At 46.6% G+C, this 20,200-nt stretch overlaps 1 protein-coding gene across 1 annotated transcript in view; it reads left to right on the plus strand.

Moving 5' to 3' along the window:
- LOC122386558 (antigen WC1.1-like) overlaps positions 1-3,043 on the plus strand; it is a 46,190-nt gene extending 43,147 nt beyond the window's left edge. Inside the window, exons 7-9 of the mRNA XM_043375847.1 lie at positions 1,348-1,467; positions 2,525-2,672; positions 2,872-3,043. Coding sequence (XP_043231782.1) covers positions 1,348-1,467; positions 2,525-2,672; positions 2,872-3,043 — 440 coding nt within the window. The remainder of the gene's footprint in view (positions 1-1,347; positions 1,468-2,524; positions 2,673-2,871) is intronic.
- Positions 3,044-20,200: the final 17,157 nt, after the last annotated feature.

Below are 20,200 nucleotides of genomic sequence, written 5' to 3' on the forward strand. Positions count from 1 at the left end.
GGAGGGCCGATGACATCAATGTGGTCATCTGGACTACTTAGTCCGTGTTCGAGATAAAACACCCGTCGAAACCCCAAAACGGTCCTATATGGGCGACGGAAAAGGCCTTCGTGTCGTCCCGCTTTATTCCTATGCAAAAGGCCAGGGTCACGGTAATGTGGGGTAATATGCGTCCAGACACTGATCACGTTGCGATTGATACTCCAGAAACACTGTTGGGACGCAGAATGCTTCTCCAAGAAGATCTAGGAGGAGTTTCAGCTTTCTAGCTTAACTCGAGCCGCAAGTATGAACACATCTTTGGAGGAGATAATGGCATCCGGGAGGTCGTAGGCCCATCTTCAAGCAAGACAGTGCATCAGTGCACAGGTCAAGCAAAGCTTAGAAGCAGTGCCAGGAGACTGTGATAGGCGTCTGTGGCAAGATCACATCCCAGGCAACACATCGGATCCAAATTTCATAAAAATGTGTTGGGAATATTGAAATCGAGGCTCGTCGAAGCGAAGCGGTGTTCCAGCAATGAGAAGCTCACGGCGCATGCCAAGTTAGTCAGGGATAACTTCCAGCCTGCTATGCTGCCAAACATGCCGGTTGGCATGCCGCAGCATGTATTCATGTGTTTGCCTATGAAATGGGGAGCACGTTGAGGGATCATAAACATATCAAAACGCAATGCACTCTGTTTTACATGCAAGTATAAGATGAGAACGAACTTATGGGACACCCTGTATCTTGCTAATTTTCAGGCAAGCAGATTCATCATTTTTTTTTAATTAGCCGGTATTTGTTAAAAAAAAGATTAATATCAACGGTCTTACTAGTTATGCATGACTTGGTATAACACTGGGCGTGCAAAGGCTGGAACAGCGGCAGCTGGCTCCGGGGTGGGGGCTGGAACAGCAGCAGTTGGCTCCGGGGTGGGGGCTGGAACAGCAGTAGTTGGCTCCGGGGTGGGGGCTGGGACAGCGGTAGTTGGCTCCGGGGTGGGGGCTGGAACAGCGGCAGTTGGCTCCGGGGGGGGGGGGGGCTGGAACAGCAGCAGTTGGCTCCGGGGTGGGGGCTGGGACAGCAGCAGTTGGCTCCGGGGTGGGGGCTGGAACAGCGGTAGTTGGCTCCGGGGTGGAGGCTGGAACAGCAGCAGTTGGCTCCGGGGTGGGGGCTGGAACAGCGGCAGTTGGCTCCGGGGTGGGGGCTGGGACAGCGGTAGTTGGCTCCGGGGTGGGGGCTGGAACAGCAGCAGTTGGCTCCGGGGTGGGGGCTGGGACAGCGGTAGTTGGCTCCGGGGTGGGGGCGGAAACAGCAGCAGTTGGCTCCGGGTGCTGACGGCGCCGGTTCTGCCTCCCTCAGCGGTGCCGTTCGGAGGGGCGTGTACCTACCAGGAGGACTGCTCCTCGTACAACTCCAAGTTCATCTGTAGCGGCGGCACGTGCGGCGACTTTGGCTGCACTCCGGTCATAGTGAGCGGATGTAAGTATGAAGTACAGGACGTAGGGCCTTGGTACCGGCCAGCGCTAAAGTAATGTGAGGTGTCAGTACCTAATGGTTAAGCTTTCCATTTGTATCTTAGGAACTATTTGTCAGAGTTGAGACTACCATAAAACTTGGTATGCCACTAACAAGTCCTGCAGCTGCAAGCTCATCTTTTCCTGTCTTCATCTGAATCACTCCGTACCTATTTGAAAATCGTCAGTCAAAGCCATCTGTTGACATTGGTAGAACCTCACATTACTTTAGCTGTCGGCTGTACCATTCAGTTCTCGACTCTGCGACTTAATGACTCGCTAAAGCCAAATATATTTGTAACGGCGGCTCACCGTTGGAACGTAAGGCATCAAGCCTTACGAGTATGCATGCATGGTTGCATTGGCTTCCCCATGGTGTAACTACCAGTATAACGCCTTTTGGGGCGATTAACGGAGCGAGCGAGAGGGTGAGCCTTGCACGTGCGAAATTTCGAGGGGGTAACTCCAACTGATTTGTGCACGGCACCCTGCTAACCAGTCTCTAGCCATGTGCCAAATTTGAGCACAATCGGCTCAGCCGTTCTCGAGATCTGGAATTGACCCCTGCACGTGCGCGCGTGCAGCAGCACCCCAACTCTGGCACATGGATATGCATTGCCTAGTGGGTGCCTACCTACATGCCAACTTTCAGCGCAATCGGCCAAGCAGTTACCGAGATATTGCAACTATTACAAAACTGACACCTCTTCGTTTTGCACGTGGCACGTGCATAAGGGGTCACCCACATGCATCGGGAATAGTCCAATACTTGGTAGAAGGAATGAAGCTACCCTACAAAAATTACCGCATGTACATCGGTCAAGTGGTTGCTGAGATATAAGCCTCGCAAAAGCGTCCGCACGGCCGGCCGGGCGGCCCAAGGCCCTCTAACCGGCCGGCCGGCCGCTCATACTCAGAAATTTCCGTTAATCTAAGGAAAGACTCCGCTCGCTTCGCTCGCTCCGTAATTAGTAAAGCAATTCCTATGTGCATAACGGCCTCATGTCCATTGTCCATCGCAGACGAGTACCGGCTGGCCGGCGGAGACTCTGCCTGTCTGTCGGGCCGCGTTGAGGTGCGTCCACAAGGCGCCGCCACCTGGGGACAGGTCTGTGACGACGGCTGGGGCACCGAAGACGCCACCGTCTTCTGCCGCTCCATCGGCCGCACGTAAGTGCCAAACATTTCATGTCCTCCAAACCGCAGTTTGAAGGATATCCATCAAACCACGTTACCCTCCAAATATCCTCCAAACCACCTTTGAAGTGCATGTTTCAGCGATAGGAAACATCGCTTAGATTTTTCTGTGACGTCTTTTTTATTTTGCGAGCGATTGATAATTGACATGAGACGTCTGTGCCCGTTGCAGGGGCGGCGCCGCCAGCTGCTGCTCACCCCACTGGTATGCCACGGGCGCAGTGTTCCACATGGACGACCTGGCCTGCGCCGGCACAGAAAGCCACCTACTGGCGTGCCCCTACAGCGGCTGGAATGTAGAGAACTGTGGCGACGGTGAAGTAGCCTCGGCAACCTGCACATAGGCGACCAGGCGGTAGGTAACGATGATCACTCGTTGCAAGACTGCCGCCACATCAACAGTCTGGAGCTACGCTCATGTCAGCGGAAAGACCCGACCGAACTCATAACCGTGATAGCTACCTACAAGAAACGAAGATTTGACACAGTGGGTCATTGAAGACATTCATGTTAAATTAAATGTTCGGGTTGTTCGGGTTCGGGTTCGGGTATGTTCGGGTTCAATCATTGATATTCGCAACGGGCGTGAATGACAAAGAACGGAAGGTGGACTCCACAAAAGTAACAAACAACATATAAAGACCCTCGATAAAGTCCATAAAATCAGCTGTTACTAGAGAAGGAAAATATTCTTTTGTTGTTAGGTCGTTAGGTATGCGCGGGTAAAATGCTGAATTTACCCGAAGTCTTGCTTTTTTCGGTTGGTGTGTTTTGACGCAATGAACAATTAACAATGAACACTTTGAAGACACTATTGCCTTTTTTTAAATAATTCCGGCATATAAGCATGGTCGTAGAATAAGTGTTGTAATATCATGTCTATGTAAACACTTATTTACAGGTAATTAAAATTACGTCGTACGACGTAAAACCAGTAAAACGCCTTTTGGGCGAAGAACGAGCGAGCGAGATAGTGAGCCCTGCACGTGCTGAAGGGCGAGAGGGTACTTCCAACGGGCTTGTGCAAAGCACCCTTTTAACCGGTCGCTAGCGGTGTGCCAAATTTGAACGCAATCGGCCCAGCCGTTCCTGAGATCTGAAAGCGGCATTCTGCATGTGCGCACGTGCAAGCGGGGTCCAAACTGACTTTTGCACGGCACCCTACTAACCGGTCCCCAACCGTGTACCAAATTTGAGCGCAATCGGCCCAGCCGTTCTCGAGATCTGGAAGCGCCCCCTGCACGTGCGCACGTGCAGCAGCACCCTAACCGCAACACATGGGAATGCATTGCCTGGTGGGTGCCTACCTGTATGCCAAGTTTCAGCGAAATCGCCCCAGTAATTACCGAGTTATTGAAATGGGAACAAATTTGGCACCTCTTCTTTTTGCATTTTGCACGTGCAGTGGGGGTCACTCACATGGATCAAGAGTATGCGACCTTTGGTAGAAGGGATGCAGCTACCCTACACAAATCACCGCAAGACAATCGCTCAAGCGGCTGCTGAGATATGAGCCTCTCAAAATCACTACTTTTGCAAAACAGCTTGAACACCCTTGACTTTCACGTGGCACGTGCCACGACGGTCACTGAGATGTATCAAAAGTAGTCAATTACGAGGTAGGAGGGATGGGGCTTCCCACTTCCCAGCAAAAAAGACCGCAGGCCAATCGGTCCAGCGGTTGCTGAGGTATAAGCCTCTCAAAAGTGTTACAGGCTGGGCCGGGCCGGGCCGCTCATACTGAGATTTTTCCGTTATATTGAAAAGACTTCGCTTCGCTCGCTGCGCTCGCTCGCTCGTAATCATACCTACCCTTTTTTTGCACTTAGTGTATAAATCTGCAACTACAAAATAAAGATTCCTATATGCTGGGCAAGAACTCGTGTAAACTCCTAAACGTGATATGTTTGAGAATGAGAGGAGTAAGCGATATGATCAGTGAATAGCTCAAGAAGCGTTCTCGACAAAGCGCATACCTGCGTGACTCGGCGCCAATAGGCAATACGACATAGGTACCTAGGTATGACACGCACTTTCCAACTCAATACCAACAGTGTGGAATTACAACCTTTTGATCTTTCAAACCCGGATCTTCAGTCAAATGGTAAGGTTCGTTGTAGAAACTAAACAAAACTCGCTATTTTTGTGATAAATGTTTTAGCATATTGCATCTCTTCAAAGGCGTTTCATTCATGCACTGGTATGTACAATTGGGCACTTGAGCAGGCCTCATAGAAGCGAGCCGTGACCTCGCAAGTGACGAGCCATTGCATTGGCGACGTTTGGGTTGAGGTGTGAAGTTACTGGCGAACGGCGAACCCGTGCCCTGAGGATCTTAAAACAGCTCATCGCACTCCATTGTCCAATGTAAATTATGACTCCCGAATGAAATGTTCATTGTAATACACTGAAGTAATTCGACCAGCACGGATCCATGAATGACGTTGCGACGCAAGGGAACTATTTTAGAAATACGAGAGTCGTAGGAGCGTGCTATATATTCAGTGGCGACGACGTGGCTTTCGTATGACCTCAAAGGATTATACCACCCAAAGGTTTGTATATCAATATGCCACCATAATAGGGTTTCATAACACGTGAATATTCGCTGAACCCCAAAGAAACCCAGCGATATGGTCGGAATAATGCAGGTCTCCGCTTTGCTGACCCCGTAATAGGGGCGTTCCACGACAAATCGACAAGTGCCCTGCACCCTTATATTTTATTTTTTGCTTAAAATTGGTCTAATGGGTTGTGATGGACGGGGAAACCAGCTGTGGCAAGGATTTTTTTCTTCGAACAACGGTTTCCGAGATATAGCCTCGGGCAATTCCTGGATGTCGCGCTGCAGCCCTATGTTTGGCGGCTTATAACTCAGAATCTATTGGTTTTCTATCGTAAAAACTTTATATGGTTCAACTCACAATCAACCAACAAACATTTTGGCTATCTCGGATTTTCAATTTTTGAAAATTTTGATCACGTGACCTTTTGACCTATTTTTCGAAGAGTGACCTTGATAATTTCCCCACTGAAAGTTGCAATTTTGTCTGATGACGATTAAAGCCTTATCAATTGTCATTCATATGCGAAAATAAAAAAAGTGGATATCGCCCTGCGTTGACCTCAGGTCAGGTCATTTTTATGACCTGTCCATTATTACGAGCGGGAGCGACAGCGAGATCTCGAGAATAAAGCAAGATAGCGACAAGCGGTAAACGGTGCAGGGTACAAATGGATAAGGTCTATAATTTTTACTAAGGTCATTTTCAGGCCAGGTCAAAGATGACGTCACAGGAGCAAAAAGGAAGTCAAAATTGCGGCACTACATATATATGAAGCTTTTCTCGAATAACTTTCAAGGTATCCCAGCTAGGATCAAACTAATATCACCATCGTGATCCTCTCGTCGATCCGCATCGAAACATATGTATGTTGACCTCGAAAGGTCGAAAGGTCAAAAGTTGACCTTAGGTCACGTGACCTAAGGTCAACTTTTGACATTTCGACCTTTCGAGGTCAACATACATATGTTTCGATGCGGATCGACGAGAGGATCACGATGGTGCTATTAGTTTGTTCCTAGCTGGGATACCTTGAAAGTTATTCGAGAAAAACTTCATATATGTAGTGCCGCAATTTTGACTTCCTTTTTGCTCCTGTGACGTCATCTTTGACCTGACCTGAAAATGACCTCAATAAAAATTATAGACCTTATCCGTGTGTACCCTGCACCGTTTACCGCTTGTCGCTATCTTGCTTTATTCTCGAGCTTTCGCTGTCGCTCCCGCTCGTCACGTGACCTAAGGTCAACTTTTGACCTTTCGACCTTTCGAGGTCAACATACATATATTTCGATGCGGATCGACGAGAGGATCACGATGGTGCTATTAGTTTGTTCCTAGCTGGGATACCTTGAAAGTTATTCTAGAAAAACTTCATATATATGTAGTGCCGCAATTTTGACTTCCTTTTTGCTCCTGTGACGTCATCTTTGACCTGACCTGAAAATGACCTCAGTAAAAATTATAGACCTTATCCATTTGTACCCTGCACCGTTTACCGCTTGTCGCTATCTTGCTTTATTCTCGAGATCTCGCTGTCGCTCCCGCTCGTAATAATGGACTGAGCGCTATTGCATAAAACTTACGGCACCAGATATTTTACGAATTGTCTTAGAATCGTACTTATTCTACGCCACTCTATTTCACAAAGGTCTTGAAAATAGTACGGAGTGCAAGGAATTTACTCCAGCACGTGACGTAACTTTTGGGGGTTTCTGTTGCATAAAACCTACGATTTACGAAAAAGTAGTTCGCCGAAGCGCGCAGAAAATGTCGCAGATGCGCCAAATGTGTAAAAATCTTAAAATATTCTACGGAGGGGGTGGGCTTCGTAGATTTTAACCGAAAGTCGGCTATTGCAGCTGTTTGACGCCGAATTCCAACTTTTTGAGTCCTTATACAGCTATGAATGCATATGAAGGTAACTCCTTTACACACTGATGCTTTCTTATCCTCGAACAATTGATAGAAAGACTGCAACCGCACCTCTCATTTCTCAACCAATGCAATAGCATGATATAAGCATGGTCGCACCTGACAATCGTACTACAACGGTGGTGACTGACGTTAAAGCACGCTCGTAGCTCGTTTGAGGAACTGCAGACGCATTAGTCATCAAACATATCAGCCGTGTCGATGTTTATTTGTGGTTCCCACATTCCGTTGACGATTTTAGTGAGCATCCAAACACACTCGCCTCAGATTCTAGTACGTATGTACTATACATATTCAGAGAACGTCTGTGCACCAATACGGCCGCGATTCAAGTTGAGCTAGAGACCCACGTAATTATTATTACATAGACGTATTGATATAAATGGGAAAGGCAATGGGAGCGTGTTGTTTTTATATTAAAACTGGTAAAATTAATTAACCAATTTTAATATAAAAACATCACGTTCCCTTTGCCTTTCCCATTTATATCAGACCCACGTAAACTTGACATGTCACTGTAATCGTAACACGCAGAGCGCTTCTTTAAAAAAGGAAACAAATTATGCTGAGCTTGCACAGCCTCACTTTTCCCGAGTGCGCCAACACCGGGATAAGACGCTGCTGATAGGACAATTTCAACGAAGGTAGTGACTCTTGGCGTAGCATCCGCCATCTATCGGCGATTTATCAGAGCCCTCTGTCGGCTGAACCCAGCGAGATTCTTAAACCTTCATGTAGAACCAATGTAGAACGCCGAATACCGCGGTCAGAAGACTCCTCCACGAAGTCGGATAGAAATTCCTGAAACAGAAATGAAGATGTCGGTAAGTACCAGAAAGACAAGAACGTATGGATTGAGAGGAGGTCATTTTCGAAGGCAAGTGGCTGACAGAGCATGAAATAGGAGAGAGGACTGAGGGAATCAGGAAAGAGGCGATACATACACAGGGGCGGAAAAAGTAAATCGAGCGAATAATGAACTTTTTATAACACCATGCATCTCCTCGCTCTCAGACTTCTTTGTATGCAAGTAAAGAGGTCTGTGCCCTGCTATACTGGTGCAAAGTTGACTTTTTAAAGCCAATTTTAGCCAGTGCCATTTAATCAAATTCAATTAGCCATTTAATTAAAGCCAGTGAATTGAAAGTAATAAGCAATCCACTGGCAGATTCAGAATAGTCCAGTAGGTATCTAGATGCTATGCTGATATGCCCTTAATGCTTACGTTTGAAACTGAAAAATATCACGCAAGCCTGCACAGACGAATAGGTAGGTAGGTACATCTTGTAATAGCTTATGCATTCTGTTTTGTGCCTACTAATTCAACGCGCGAAGGCTTGTTGCTTGCAAATATATAATTAAACGTAATTTTGTGGATATTTAAATGATTTTACTGATTAGACACCATATCAATATGATATGGCATTTCAACATAGGTACCTAATTGTAGATAATGAAGAAAAAAGCGACAGAACATTGGAATGTCGCGAGTAATTGAGGCTAATGAACACGATGCCAAATTCAAAATACACCAAAAGAAAATATAGTTCCGGAATTGCAGCGGCATTAGCTTTAGCCATTAACTATTGAAAAAGCTCACGATTGGTCTGAAAGGGCTGAGCAGTGAGCAGTGTGCAATGAACTGTCGCCGCCAATGAACCGACAATTGTTCGCTAACCATTCGCTATAATGGAAAACTTACTTGTTTCTGGGCCCTGGATATCTTAATTCTTCATTTTAAGCCACCAAATGATGATCTTGCTCGATCTTGCAAGCCAAACTGGACACTTATCTTGAAATTCTTCTTTGGAATGTTGTTTACTTTCGTGTCCTACCTAGCAACCACCGGACGGCGAGTGTACAAATCTCAGCTTACTTAATTGGCGAAAGGTGGCAGTAGCAGCTACGGCACTGTTCTAGACGGATGCAGTGCACTCAGTTCTATGCAAATTTATGTAGAATATCGACTGAAACCCATAGCGAGGGCAAATTATTTATGATCTTAGAATATCCCACACTCCCAAGATGCCGCGATCGATGTTGTTTACCAAGCCGACCGCCGCTCGATATGGGACGGCGCATGAATATTGAAAAGTACGAAAGGTTTTCTAAAGTCGCTATCAATTCAAGGTGATTTGAACCACTTATCCAGACAACGTGATTCACACATTTCAGTACACTGGAACTATAATCGCTTTCATTATCGTCACCATTCTTCTGCATTTCGTGCTGAGATCCGGCACTATTTTCATTCATGTATGACGTCATACCTAGATTTTCCAAATATTTACGAAGTAGGTCACGACCTTTATGCAACAGGTTTTACGGTGCTTCGTAGAGTATGGCCGTTTCGTAAAAAAGTTACGATCTACTCCGGTGGAGTAAATCTTATGTTTATGCAATAGCGCTCGGTCATAAAAATGACCTGACCTGAGGTCAACGCAGGGCGACATCCACTTTTTTTATTTTCGCATATGAATGACAATTGATAAGGCTTTAATCGTCATCAGACAAAATTGCAACTTTCAGTGGGGAAAATATCAAGGTCACTTCGAAAAATAGGTCAAAAGGTCACGTGATCAAAATTTTCAAAAATTGAAAAGCCGAGATAGCCAAAATGTTTGTTGGCTGATTGTGAGTTGAACCATATAAAGTCTTTATCGTAGAAAACCAATAGTTTCTGAGTTATAGGCCGCCAAACATAGGGCTGCAGCGCGACCTGCTGGAATTGCCCGAGGCTATATCTCGGAAACCGTTGTTCGAAGAAAAAAATCCTTGCCACAGCTGGCTTCCCCGCCCATCACAACCCCTTACACCAGTTTTCAACGAAAAATAAAATATGAGGGTGCAAATTTAATTTTTTATTTGTCGATTTGTCGTGGAACGTCCCAATAGTCGAAATGGACTTCGAAAATGATCGGCAACTTAACAATTTTACGCCACCGTGTTTCTCCCGCCACAATTGCCAACGACCTGCGCCCTGGCGGTCAAGGGGAAAACGTTTTTTTTTACCTTAGCCACCTACTCTTCAGTTATTTTGCGTGTGCGAAGAAAATCGTGCCGCGCAGCGCCGCGAAACTTGGTATAGTTATCATGCATTAAATTTGTACCGTGTGTAATTTTTTTTACCTCATTACCTCGTTTACATGTTACCTCCCAATAATGCTGAACGATGGAGAACACAAACGAAGTCAAAACGATATTATAGCTGATACGTCAGTGACATGATACAGGTGATAACTTGGATACCAATAAAGTATACAGTGCACTGTAGGCGATCCATGCATTCTAGCGCTTCAGGGGCCCGAAAAAAATGATGGCAAATATGAATAAATACTGGCGTATTTTGTAGCTAAATATCCCAGCATCTGAAATGTGACACTCTTTTTTACACCAAACCACACACTTTAAAACCACAAACGTCCAAACACCAACTTGTTGGAGAAGCTGAGCTACGGTGCCTGGTCGTGATTTGACCTTAGTTACAATGAGGGCTGTAAATCAAGACAAGAGTTAATTATCTTGAAAACCGTAATTTTATTTGAAGCCACATTCCTTGTAAGCAGTATGCATCACACATATTTTACTTTTGAAACTTATCTATATTTTTAATAATTTTTCGCAGCACACCTTTTAACTGCATCAGATCAATACTGATAACCATGTTTGGCAATGCGCATCTTTTACCATCCAGGAGATTCGGTAACAAAAATACCATTACATAGTAGCCTGGTGTTTAGTCTCAATATCCTGCAAAAATCGGCTGCCACTTTTTGCGATTCACGGAGTTATGGACGTTTTGCTCAACCCTTACCGTAAAAGGTGGGGGCAGGGCCGAGGGGAGGGGCGAAGTACCGCCGCCCAACCGAAGATTCTGTTCGCGACAGCTCCGAACTCACCAGCGATAGAAAGCTGAAACTTGGCATACCTGACTTTTGATTCAAGTCGAATCTTGTGACACCAACTACATTTTTAGGTCAGGTCAGTTCACGGACCAATGACGTCATAAGTGAACCTCTGCACGATCCTCAGATGTCGCAACTTCGCAAAGCCCTCAATGCCAGAGCAGCTTTCACATGGAGATGAAACTTACAGAACCTAGTATCCTCCAGAGGATTCACAGTTTGTATGTCTCGGATTTTCCCTAAAGGTCACATGAGGTCAGGTCGATCACATGACCTCACCATTGCGAGTCAATGTTGTAAAATGCACACTGCTATTTTGGCGCCGGGAACGATATCAAACTAGTTCAAGCTTTACTTTTGCAAGGTCCGATGCTTTACTTTTGCATTGTTGAACTTGCGTGACGTCATTTATGACGTCACTATGATCTGGTCATTATAGTTTTTGGTCCATAACTCCCCAACAAATTGAGCTAGCGTTTCAGGCAAGCCACTAATGAACTCAGGAAGACCTGCCGAATCGAATGGTATGCAATTTGACCTCCTTCGACCATTTTCGTGACCTGGGAACTCTGACCTAAAAAACTTACAATCGGGTAGGTAGGAATGGCTTCCGTTCGGGGAGAGCAGCATGCCCACGTTGCACCGAAGTTCTAACTCATTTAGAGGCCAAACGGAAAACGAAATTCCTACTCCTTCCTTTAACTCCGTTAGCGTACATTCATTTCGCAACTTTGAATCCCAACCACAAAACATAAGCGTTACGTTGTAGGTAGACACGATACTAGGCACTAGCTAAAGCTAGTTATTTGTAGAACATGTGATCGGAACGTTCAAACAACCACAATTTTTCGCAAGTCATGGTCTCCTCTTTTTTGCTTTGCAATTGCATCTTAGCTTTGCTTACATGCAATTTCAGCGCTAAACCATTTCCATTTCACCGATAATTACCTTCTTCCTAAAACACGATAATTTGCGATCTCCTGAGTGCTGTTCGGGCAGCGCATCCTATTGCAAAATTTTGCACCACGCATGCGCAGTTGGGGTCTCTCGGGTGCCAAGCTCCGCCCTTCGGCGTATGACGTCACACGTGTGACGTAGGCTCGCGCAAAATCTTTCAGTTTTGCGCAAGAAGAAAATAGTAGCTGCAGGAGGCGAAAGTGGCGCGGATTAAAGTTTACCCTCATATATTTCTTATTGTAAGTGGTTAGTAAGGTGTTATTTTGGTATCATTATCTTTCTTTTCAGTGGCACATTGCTATTAACCACATTTGAACGCATTTTACTCAGTAATTGAACGAAACACACCACTCCATCCGCGCCACGGTTCGCCGCGTGTCGCGTGGCCCTCGGCTTTGCGGGCCGGCGGAGAGGGGGCGGAGCATGGGCGGAGCCAGGCGGCTGACATCATCGCATGTGTGACTTCACACTCAGCAAAATATTTTGCGCGGACCCGAACAGGGCTCAGAAATGTGGTAGTCTGTTGGTACTATTTTCCCCCAAACAGACCAGTCTGAAAGCGCCTTTGCAACAATGTTTTCTTTGCAAAACCAGCTCACGTGGTTTGCGATCAAGTGGTTCATCCGTAACTGACGCTAGTTGAGAAGTAAGTCATAACACAGACAACACTGTATATGTTTTTGTTAAGCATCTTCTGTCCTGTGTTAAGCCTATGGGGAAAAGGCATTGCTCGCTCTCTTGCACGTTGCAAAGAAAACCTGATTACTTCTGATGCAAACACTTATATCAGTTGAAGCGCAATGAAACTAGGCACAAAATAAGGGGTTTAAAGATGACTGGTTTTGAGTCTAACTTAAGATATGACTCATGAAGTGCTAGGATAGCGAAATCGCCTACTGTGCAGTGGTACGACTACGAGTGTTTGGAATGACTTATGAGTACTGTGCTTAACATCCTCAATCGATCAAACTGACGCTATGGACCAATAATACAATTCACCTCGCCTCTGAATGTATAGCTATAATACCTACCGACTATGATGAAATGTAAAGTCAAGTTATACAACAACGTTGACGATATATAACCCATTTCATTCACCAACTCTCATTAAACACGCAATGCAGCCATGACTGGCTGCATCCCGTCTCCGTCAGGATTCAGGTTTTAACAGCAAGCACACAATGCGCCCGTCTCTGGATCTATCCTCCTGTGATTAGGCAAAATAAATACACATGGATTCAATTCAAACACATGTATTCTGTAAGTCAGTCTGCACATCAAATTATGGCTCAATCCCAAAAACATACAAAAATCTAAAAGCTAAACGAATTCAGCACCTAACATCCCTGAATCAATCGGCACACAAAACTGCGGAGTGTTGGGTCTCCGGCGAGTCAGACGGTGCTGGGTGACCACTGCACGAGCGACTGGTGTGGTCATCTGGAGGGCAGCGGCGCTACGAGACCCAGCGGCCCACAGGGTCGGCCGCCCACCAGGTACACCACGCACAGCCACGGCAGACACTGCAGACAGTGTTGACCTGTGCTGACTGCGGACAGTGAGACCTGGTGACAGACACGGCACACGCAGACACTGCACCGGCCGCTAGCCGAGCCGCGGCGACGGCAACAAAGGCAGCATGCCAATAACCGACATACCGACAGCCGGCATTTCGAAACACCGACTGGCGGACTGTCCGACATATCGACACACGAACACACCGGCACCAGGACAGCAAATATGTCGAATGTCGACTAAATGACACATAGACACCAAAGCAGGTATGCCTACCGCCAGCATACCGACGTACCGACCGCCGGCAATGTCGATTGGTGACACACCGACACCAAGGCGGTACGTTCGTCGAATTTCGACATCATGCTCAAACACGGTGCACCGACCGCTAACACGTCAAATGGGTGGACATTGGAGAATCAGTTAAACATGTCACAGAGGTGACCACAGCCGTCACATACATTTAGCAATCAACAGCGTAACAACAAACAGATCAAACTATAGTTTAAAATCAGCCTATTGTCTACTGGACGCCCATTCCCGCTCAGAGCATTGCACAAAACACACGCACCACGCTGCGCGTCATGGCTTTCCATCCCTGCTGGACAAGGAAGGTCTGTGCTCCTCTTTTGAACTCTGCTCTCACGACACGTGTCACATAGCAAGTGGCAGATGGCGACGGATAATTTGTGCACAAAAGAACTAATGTCACTGTCGTGAGTCCTAATTTTGATTCGCTGCAATGATATTTCGTGAGATAATTAGACGTTAAACACGCACGAATGGAGATTGCTGGCTGTCTCATAATAAGCGCTTAAGCAGGGTTCCTTACTTACCGACTGTTCGGTGTTCACCCTATCCAAAGCAGTTTTTCTTCAAAAACGACTTTTAAAAACCGCAACGGATTTTTTAACAATCGTCAGCCAGCATGAAGCAGGTTAATCTACAATACAGACCTTTCGGCATCATTGAAACATCTACAGGGTGTCCCATAAGTTCGTTCTCACCTAAATTTTACGTTTTTAGGCTCTCTTGCTTAAAGGCACGCTGAAATTGGTTCGTTACTGGGCTTACGTGGTTGCCATGGCTGGTAGAAATATGCTCCACAGTAACTAATTTCTGTAGACAAAATAGTTTTTGCTAGAGAGCCCGTTTCCTACACAGACGGCTAACGCCGCAACATAGAGGTCTCCAATACGGGTACGTCTCGGTATTTAGTCAGCACGTGACCATTCGCGACGATTGAGGGTGATTGAGGCCTACCAGTCTGTAGGCAATGTCCATCGCTAACTGGACGCACAGTCAGCAAGTGACACCGATGATTTGTCGGGAGTCAATCATTGCAAGTTTATCCTCTTTTTTGTCAGCTCTCAGGAGTGAACCATGTGGCCAAAACTGTGTGGCGCCAAAGTGGCCATCAAAAAGGTCAAAGGGTTAGAAAGTTGGTAAGCAGACTTTTCAGGATGGATTACCAGCTGTCTAAGAGTGTTCTTTCGGGGTACATAACTCAAGGTGACTTAAGCTTTGCTTACCGGAGGGCTCAAAACAGTCAAAAACGTCTTAAAATGGCCAAACATGAGTTTCGTTATGCCTGAGGCTAAAAAAACTAAAGGGCTGAGGACATCAACCAGGTCATCTGGACTAACTAGTCCACGTTCGAGATGAAACACCCGTCCAAACCCGAAAACAATCCCATAAGGGCGAAGGAGGAGGCCTCCGTTTCGTCCCGTTATGTTCCTATGCGAAAGGCCAAGGTCACGGTATTGTGGGGTTATAGGCGTCCGGACGCTGACCAGGTTGCGATTGGTGTCCCAGAAACAGCTTTGGGAAGCATAATGCTTTTCTAAGAACATCTGGGAGGAGTTTCAACCCTCAAGTTGAACTCGAACCGCGAGTATGAACACATTTATAGAGGAGAAAATGGCATCCGAGAGGTCGTAGGCCCATCTTCAGGCCAGACAGTGCATCAGTGCACAGGTCAAGCAAAGCTTAAAAGCGCTGCAAGGAGACTATGACAGGCGTTTGTGGCAAGACCACATGCCAGGCACCTCATCGGATCAAAATTTCATAAAAATTTGTTGGTTATGCTGAAAATTAGGCTCGTCGAAGCGTAGCGCTGTTCCAGCCTCGAGGAGCTCACGACGCATGTCAAGTCAGTCTGGATTAACTTTAAGCCTGCTATGCAGCCAAACATGCCGGTTGGCATGCCGCAGCATGTGTTCATGTGTTTGCCTATTAAATGGGGAGCACATTGAGGGGTCACAAATATATCAAGACGCAATGTACTCTGTTTCACATGCAAATATAATGTGAGAACGAACTTATGAGACACCCTGTAATGTACGAAAGATATCACCCAGTGATGCTCACCGCGACTGAACCCCTCCCGACATCACAGTTGTCCATTTTGGTGTGGTCTCAATCCTAGAGTGGAAGAGCCCGACATCACAGTTTGTCCGTACTAGCGCGGGGTGGAGCCCAGAAGCGGAGTCTCCCCAGTCTGCCGTCAATGTCGCCGGGTGGGCCTCTGACCACTAGCCACTGCATGACCAGGGCCGGTCGGGTTCCTGGCACCGGGTAGACGTCTTGACCACTGACCACTGGTCTCTGCCCACTGACCACTGGTCTCCGCCCACTGACCACTGACCATGGCTGGGTTGGGTCGGCAATGACCGGATGAACCACTGACCACTGGCTTCTGCCCACTGATCGCGGGTTGACATAGGACGGCTCGAATCTCCTCGTCACCGTGTGGACGCCTGGGCCACTGAACACTGAGCTCTGACCAGGTTTGGCGCTGGGCCGGGCCGTGGGCTGCCATAGGTCTCCTCTGGCAGCTCACTGAACCTCTCCTCGTCACCGTGTGGACGCCTGGCGGCACCAGCGCGGCTCGGCCGTGTCCGCCTGCTCTCGGCACACGGTGACACGCACCGTGCCGCTGTCGGCCGCGCCGTACAGCTCCAGCAGCTCCTGAATGGCCCGCTCCTCGATCTGCCAACAGCCGGCAGGTCACACACAGCTCAGGATCCGAGGGAGAGGTCGTAACCCCACCAACAAGATAGAACACTTCGCGCAGAATGACGGACTCCCAGTCAGCACCGGGCGTCATTAATGCCCCCTTTTTCACATAACGGGTACCATGTCCTATTGCCGTAGTTCCGCTTGGTTGCCATGGCCGGGTAACTACGAGCATATGTTTGATTAACAAGCAAAATGCGTGTTACATTAATTGTGAACTTATTATTACACGACGTTTGATACGTCAGTGATATGATACAAGTGATTGCTTGAATAGAAATAAAATCTACTATGGTATGAGTACGAGTGTTTGGAAAATCGATTGGTATGTAGGCATAAATTACACGAATGCATACCTACCCAGAGTGATGCTGATGATGCTATACATAGACCACTATATACCACTATATATAATGTGGTATATAGTGGTCTATGAGCTATAGCATCGCCGGACCGAAGGTTAAAAAAAAAACAATGAAAAAGAAATTAGAATAAAAAAAACTAAGTAAAAAGAAACACCCTCACCACCCTCACTCGCCTTACCTCGCCCACCGCACACCCGTAGCCAACCGCAAGCACCGCCACCGCAAACGCCGCAATAAAAAAAGAAACACCGGCACCTCCCACCGCCAAAAATACCAACGCAAACATCGCGAAAAAAAACGGTCGCCCCGCCCGCCCGCTCGATACATGACGACCGTGATGTAATTATTAATTAACCCTATTAGTGGCGGGGGGGTTGTTTTCATCCACCCCTCAGGTTTTTCGGGAATATCTCCGAAACCGCTGAAGCTACGATGCTGAAATTTTCTGACTTTTCCTAAAACTAAATTGGGCACACTCCCTGAAAATTTCAAGTTCATAACTTTACCAGGGGCGGCTCCAGAGCACTGGGAATTGGGGGGTCCTATTCGTGAAGCGAGTCATTTGGGCGAAGATCACGATGCTGCACAAGTTTTACGAACAGTGAATGAAAGGTATCATGTGATAACATGTACACTTATTGTGCATCCTCTTTTGACACGTTTTTGCTATAATAGGCGGATCCAGGCGTCCAAAAAGGGGGGTTATGTTTTACCTCCCAACATAGGTGCCCTGACACCGCCTATGCATGACCAATACAATTGTAGTCGTTCTCTCATAAGAAAATTGTAACATAACAAGACCATTACCACCCTTTTTAGAAACAGTACCAACAAAAACCTTATTTACTATACTTTTTGTGTACCCCCAATCTCAATGATCTCTATCCGCCTATGATTTTTGAAAATGCATATTTTTAGGATCCATGTGAATTCCTGGTTCATTGTCTATCGATCGGCAAAAGTTGCGTTAAGATTGGTTCATAAACCTGGCCGTGACAAACAGTCTAAAATGTATCTGCAATTTGCCCGTTTTTACCCCCCTCTACCCCCCCCCCTATTGACATTTTTTAATTTTTATTTTTTAGAAATGTAGATCACGTTGAGCGAAATCGAATGCCGTTTGAATTTTGAAAATCGGCCCGTTAGATCTCGAGATATCAAGGGGGGGTCGTAAACAGCCCCCCCTGCCACTAATAGGGGTAGCCAGGAGCCTGCCACTAATAGGGTTAATCCTTTGAAGAGCAATTAGTGCATATTAAAGCCACAGTCGAGGACTGATAAGTGTGACGGATCGGACCTCCCCACCCACATAACACGGGCCCTGTTTCGCCAGTGATAGCAGCACGCTGCTATTCCATTTCGCGAGCTGACGTCACACTTCTGGTAGTGTTGGAGGAATAGGCTTGTTGACGTTTCCATGGAAACCCAATTTGACACGTGTAATAGCAGCGTGCTGCTATTACCGGTGAAACAGGGCCACGGTACGGTCCCAGTCGCATAGGGAACTCAGACCTCGCCCTCCACAGCCCCACAGTACGACTTTTTCGCCCAGGGAAACGAGCCTTCTCAGCTACAGTGCTGCTGAGGCCGAACCTCGAACCCAGAACGGGTTCCAGTTACCCGGGTGTATTCTTTTAGCTATCCGACCCTTCAAGCATCAATTTCTGAGGTATTGAATTACGTAAGCCTCATCAGGGAAATGGTGACACCTGAGCTTACTGACAGCGATGCTGGTCGGTAAAAGGTTCAGGCAATAACCGAAAGACATAAAAAACACAGCGTCGGCTTTTCACAATCGCAGGAAGTTCTTTCCACCAAAAATAGCGCAGTTCTAACAAATAATTGAGCGCTTGAAGTGAAACCCTCACACCATACCAACATGGTTTCCAGCTCATCCATGTTTCAGGGCATTTATCGATTGCGGGATCAGTGTTGCCAATGGTTAACATTGGGCTGTGCAGCACCTAGCGACACAGTTTCGTCAATGTTTTACAAAGTCTATAAATCCGCCACCAAGTGCGACCGAAGGGGAAATCAAAGTGATTTCGCTGTAGGCATTGCTAACTCGCTAGTGCATAGGAGAATGGGGGCGCAAATGGGAGAGGACGCTAGCTATATAATTTTACGTATTACAGCCAACGAGAGTTCCTATAACTTTTTATCGACCTAATTATCTTTTTTTGTCACTCTTTGACACTGAGTGATTAATATACCTATCAACACAATCTATGAACTTTTTTCGTGCATGAGTTAAGAAATATCTTTTGACTTGTGAAGAGTAGCGCTGAAGTTCTAAAATAGACGACAAAACGTAACAGCAACGTTACATGCTCAGGACATACAAAATGGGAACGGCACATGACCTCTATAACGTAAACTATAAATTGAGAAATGTATCATATTGACAATTGTTCGCATCTATAGCTGGTGTAAGTCAAAAGTGTTATTTCAAATGAAGAAAAGCGATGGCTGGAAACATAATTTGATCTTTTTATTCCAGTAGCTTCACGCTGTTTCGTAGGTTACAATTATTTTGCATTGTTTACCGATTCGTAATATACATTAAACATCTTAGGGAGAGCATTCTTTACGCTGATGCATTCTTCCACTGAATTGCCGGCTCGCATTTGACCTCAGGGCTCTGTTTAACCGCTAACACCACCGACCTAAACTGCAGAAAGTCCTAGTGCGTGTAACCTTCAGCGTCGGCGACCGGACGTCACGGCACTACACTTGACTAAGACGCCCGGCCGAAGAGGGGGAGGGGGGAGAGGGGGGCGCAGGGCCGCAGGCATCGCGTGACCGCACCGGGCCAACCGCTACGACCCGTCTAGAACCGGCAATTCACTCACTGCAGCCTGCATAGTTGGAATGGGAGCTAGTAGCGACCAAGTCGACGCAGTTTTAATCGTCGTCATATAACATCGCGGAATGAGCGAACGCAGCAGGGAGGGGGAGGTATACCTCAACTGCTAAACACTTTTGCATGACTTGTACCATAACTCAGAGTGCCTGGTATAACTTAACACTCTCGGCACTTCAACCAGCGTCAAAGACATCGTGATAAATGTGCGTCCAACCGACCAAGGAATTCATGGGAAAAGAAGAAAAGGAAAATAGGAGGGAAATAGAAAAAGAAAATGCTATGCACTCAGCATTTGTTCGAATGAGTGCTTCGTAACCGTCATGTAGCGGCTACTACATACCAGAAAGTGATAAAAAATACAACAAAGGACTTACAA

The sequence above is a fragment of the Amphibalanus amphitrite genome, unplaced genomic scaffold (genome assembly GCF_019059575.1).
Source record: "Amphibalanus amphitrite isolate SeventyFive unplaced genomic scaffold, NRLGWU_Aamphi_draft 000255F_arrow, whole genome shotgun sequence".
Classification (NCBI taxonomy): domain Eukaryota; kingdom Metazoa; phylum Arthropoda; class Thecostraca; order Balanomorpha; family Balanidae; genus Amphibalanus; species Amphibalanus amphitrite.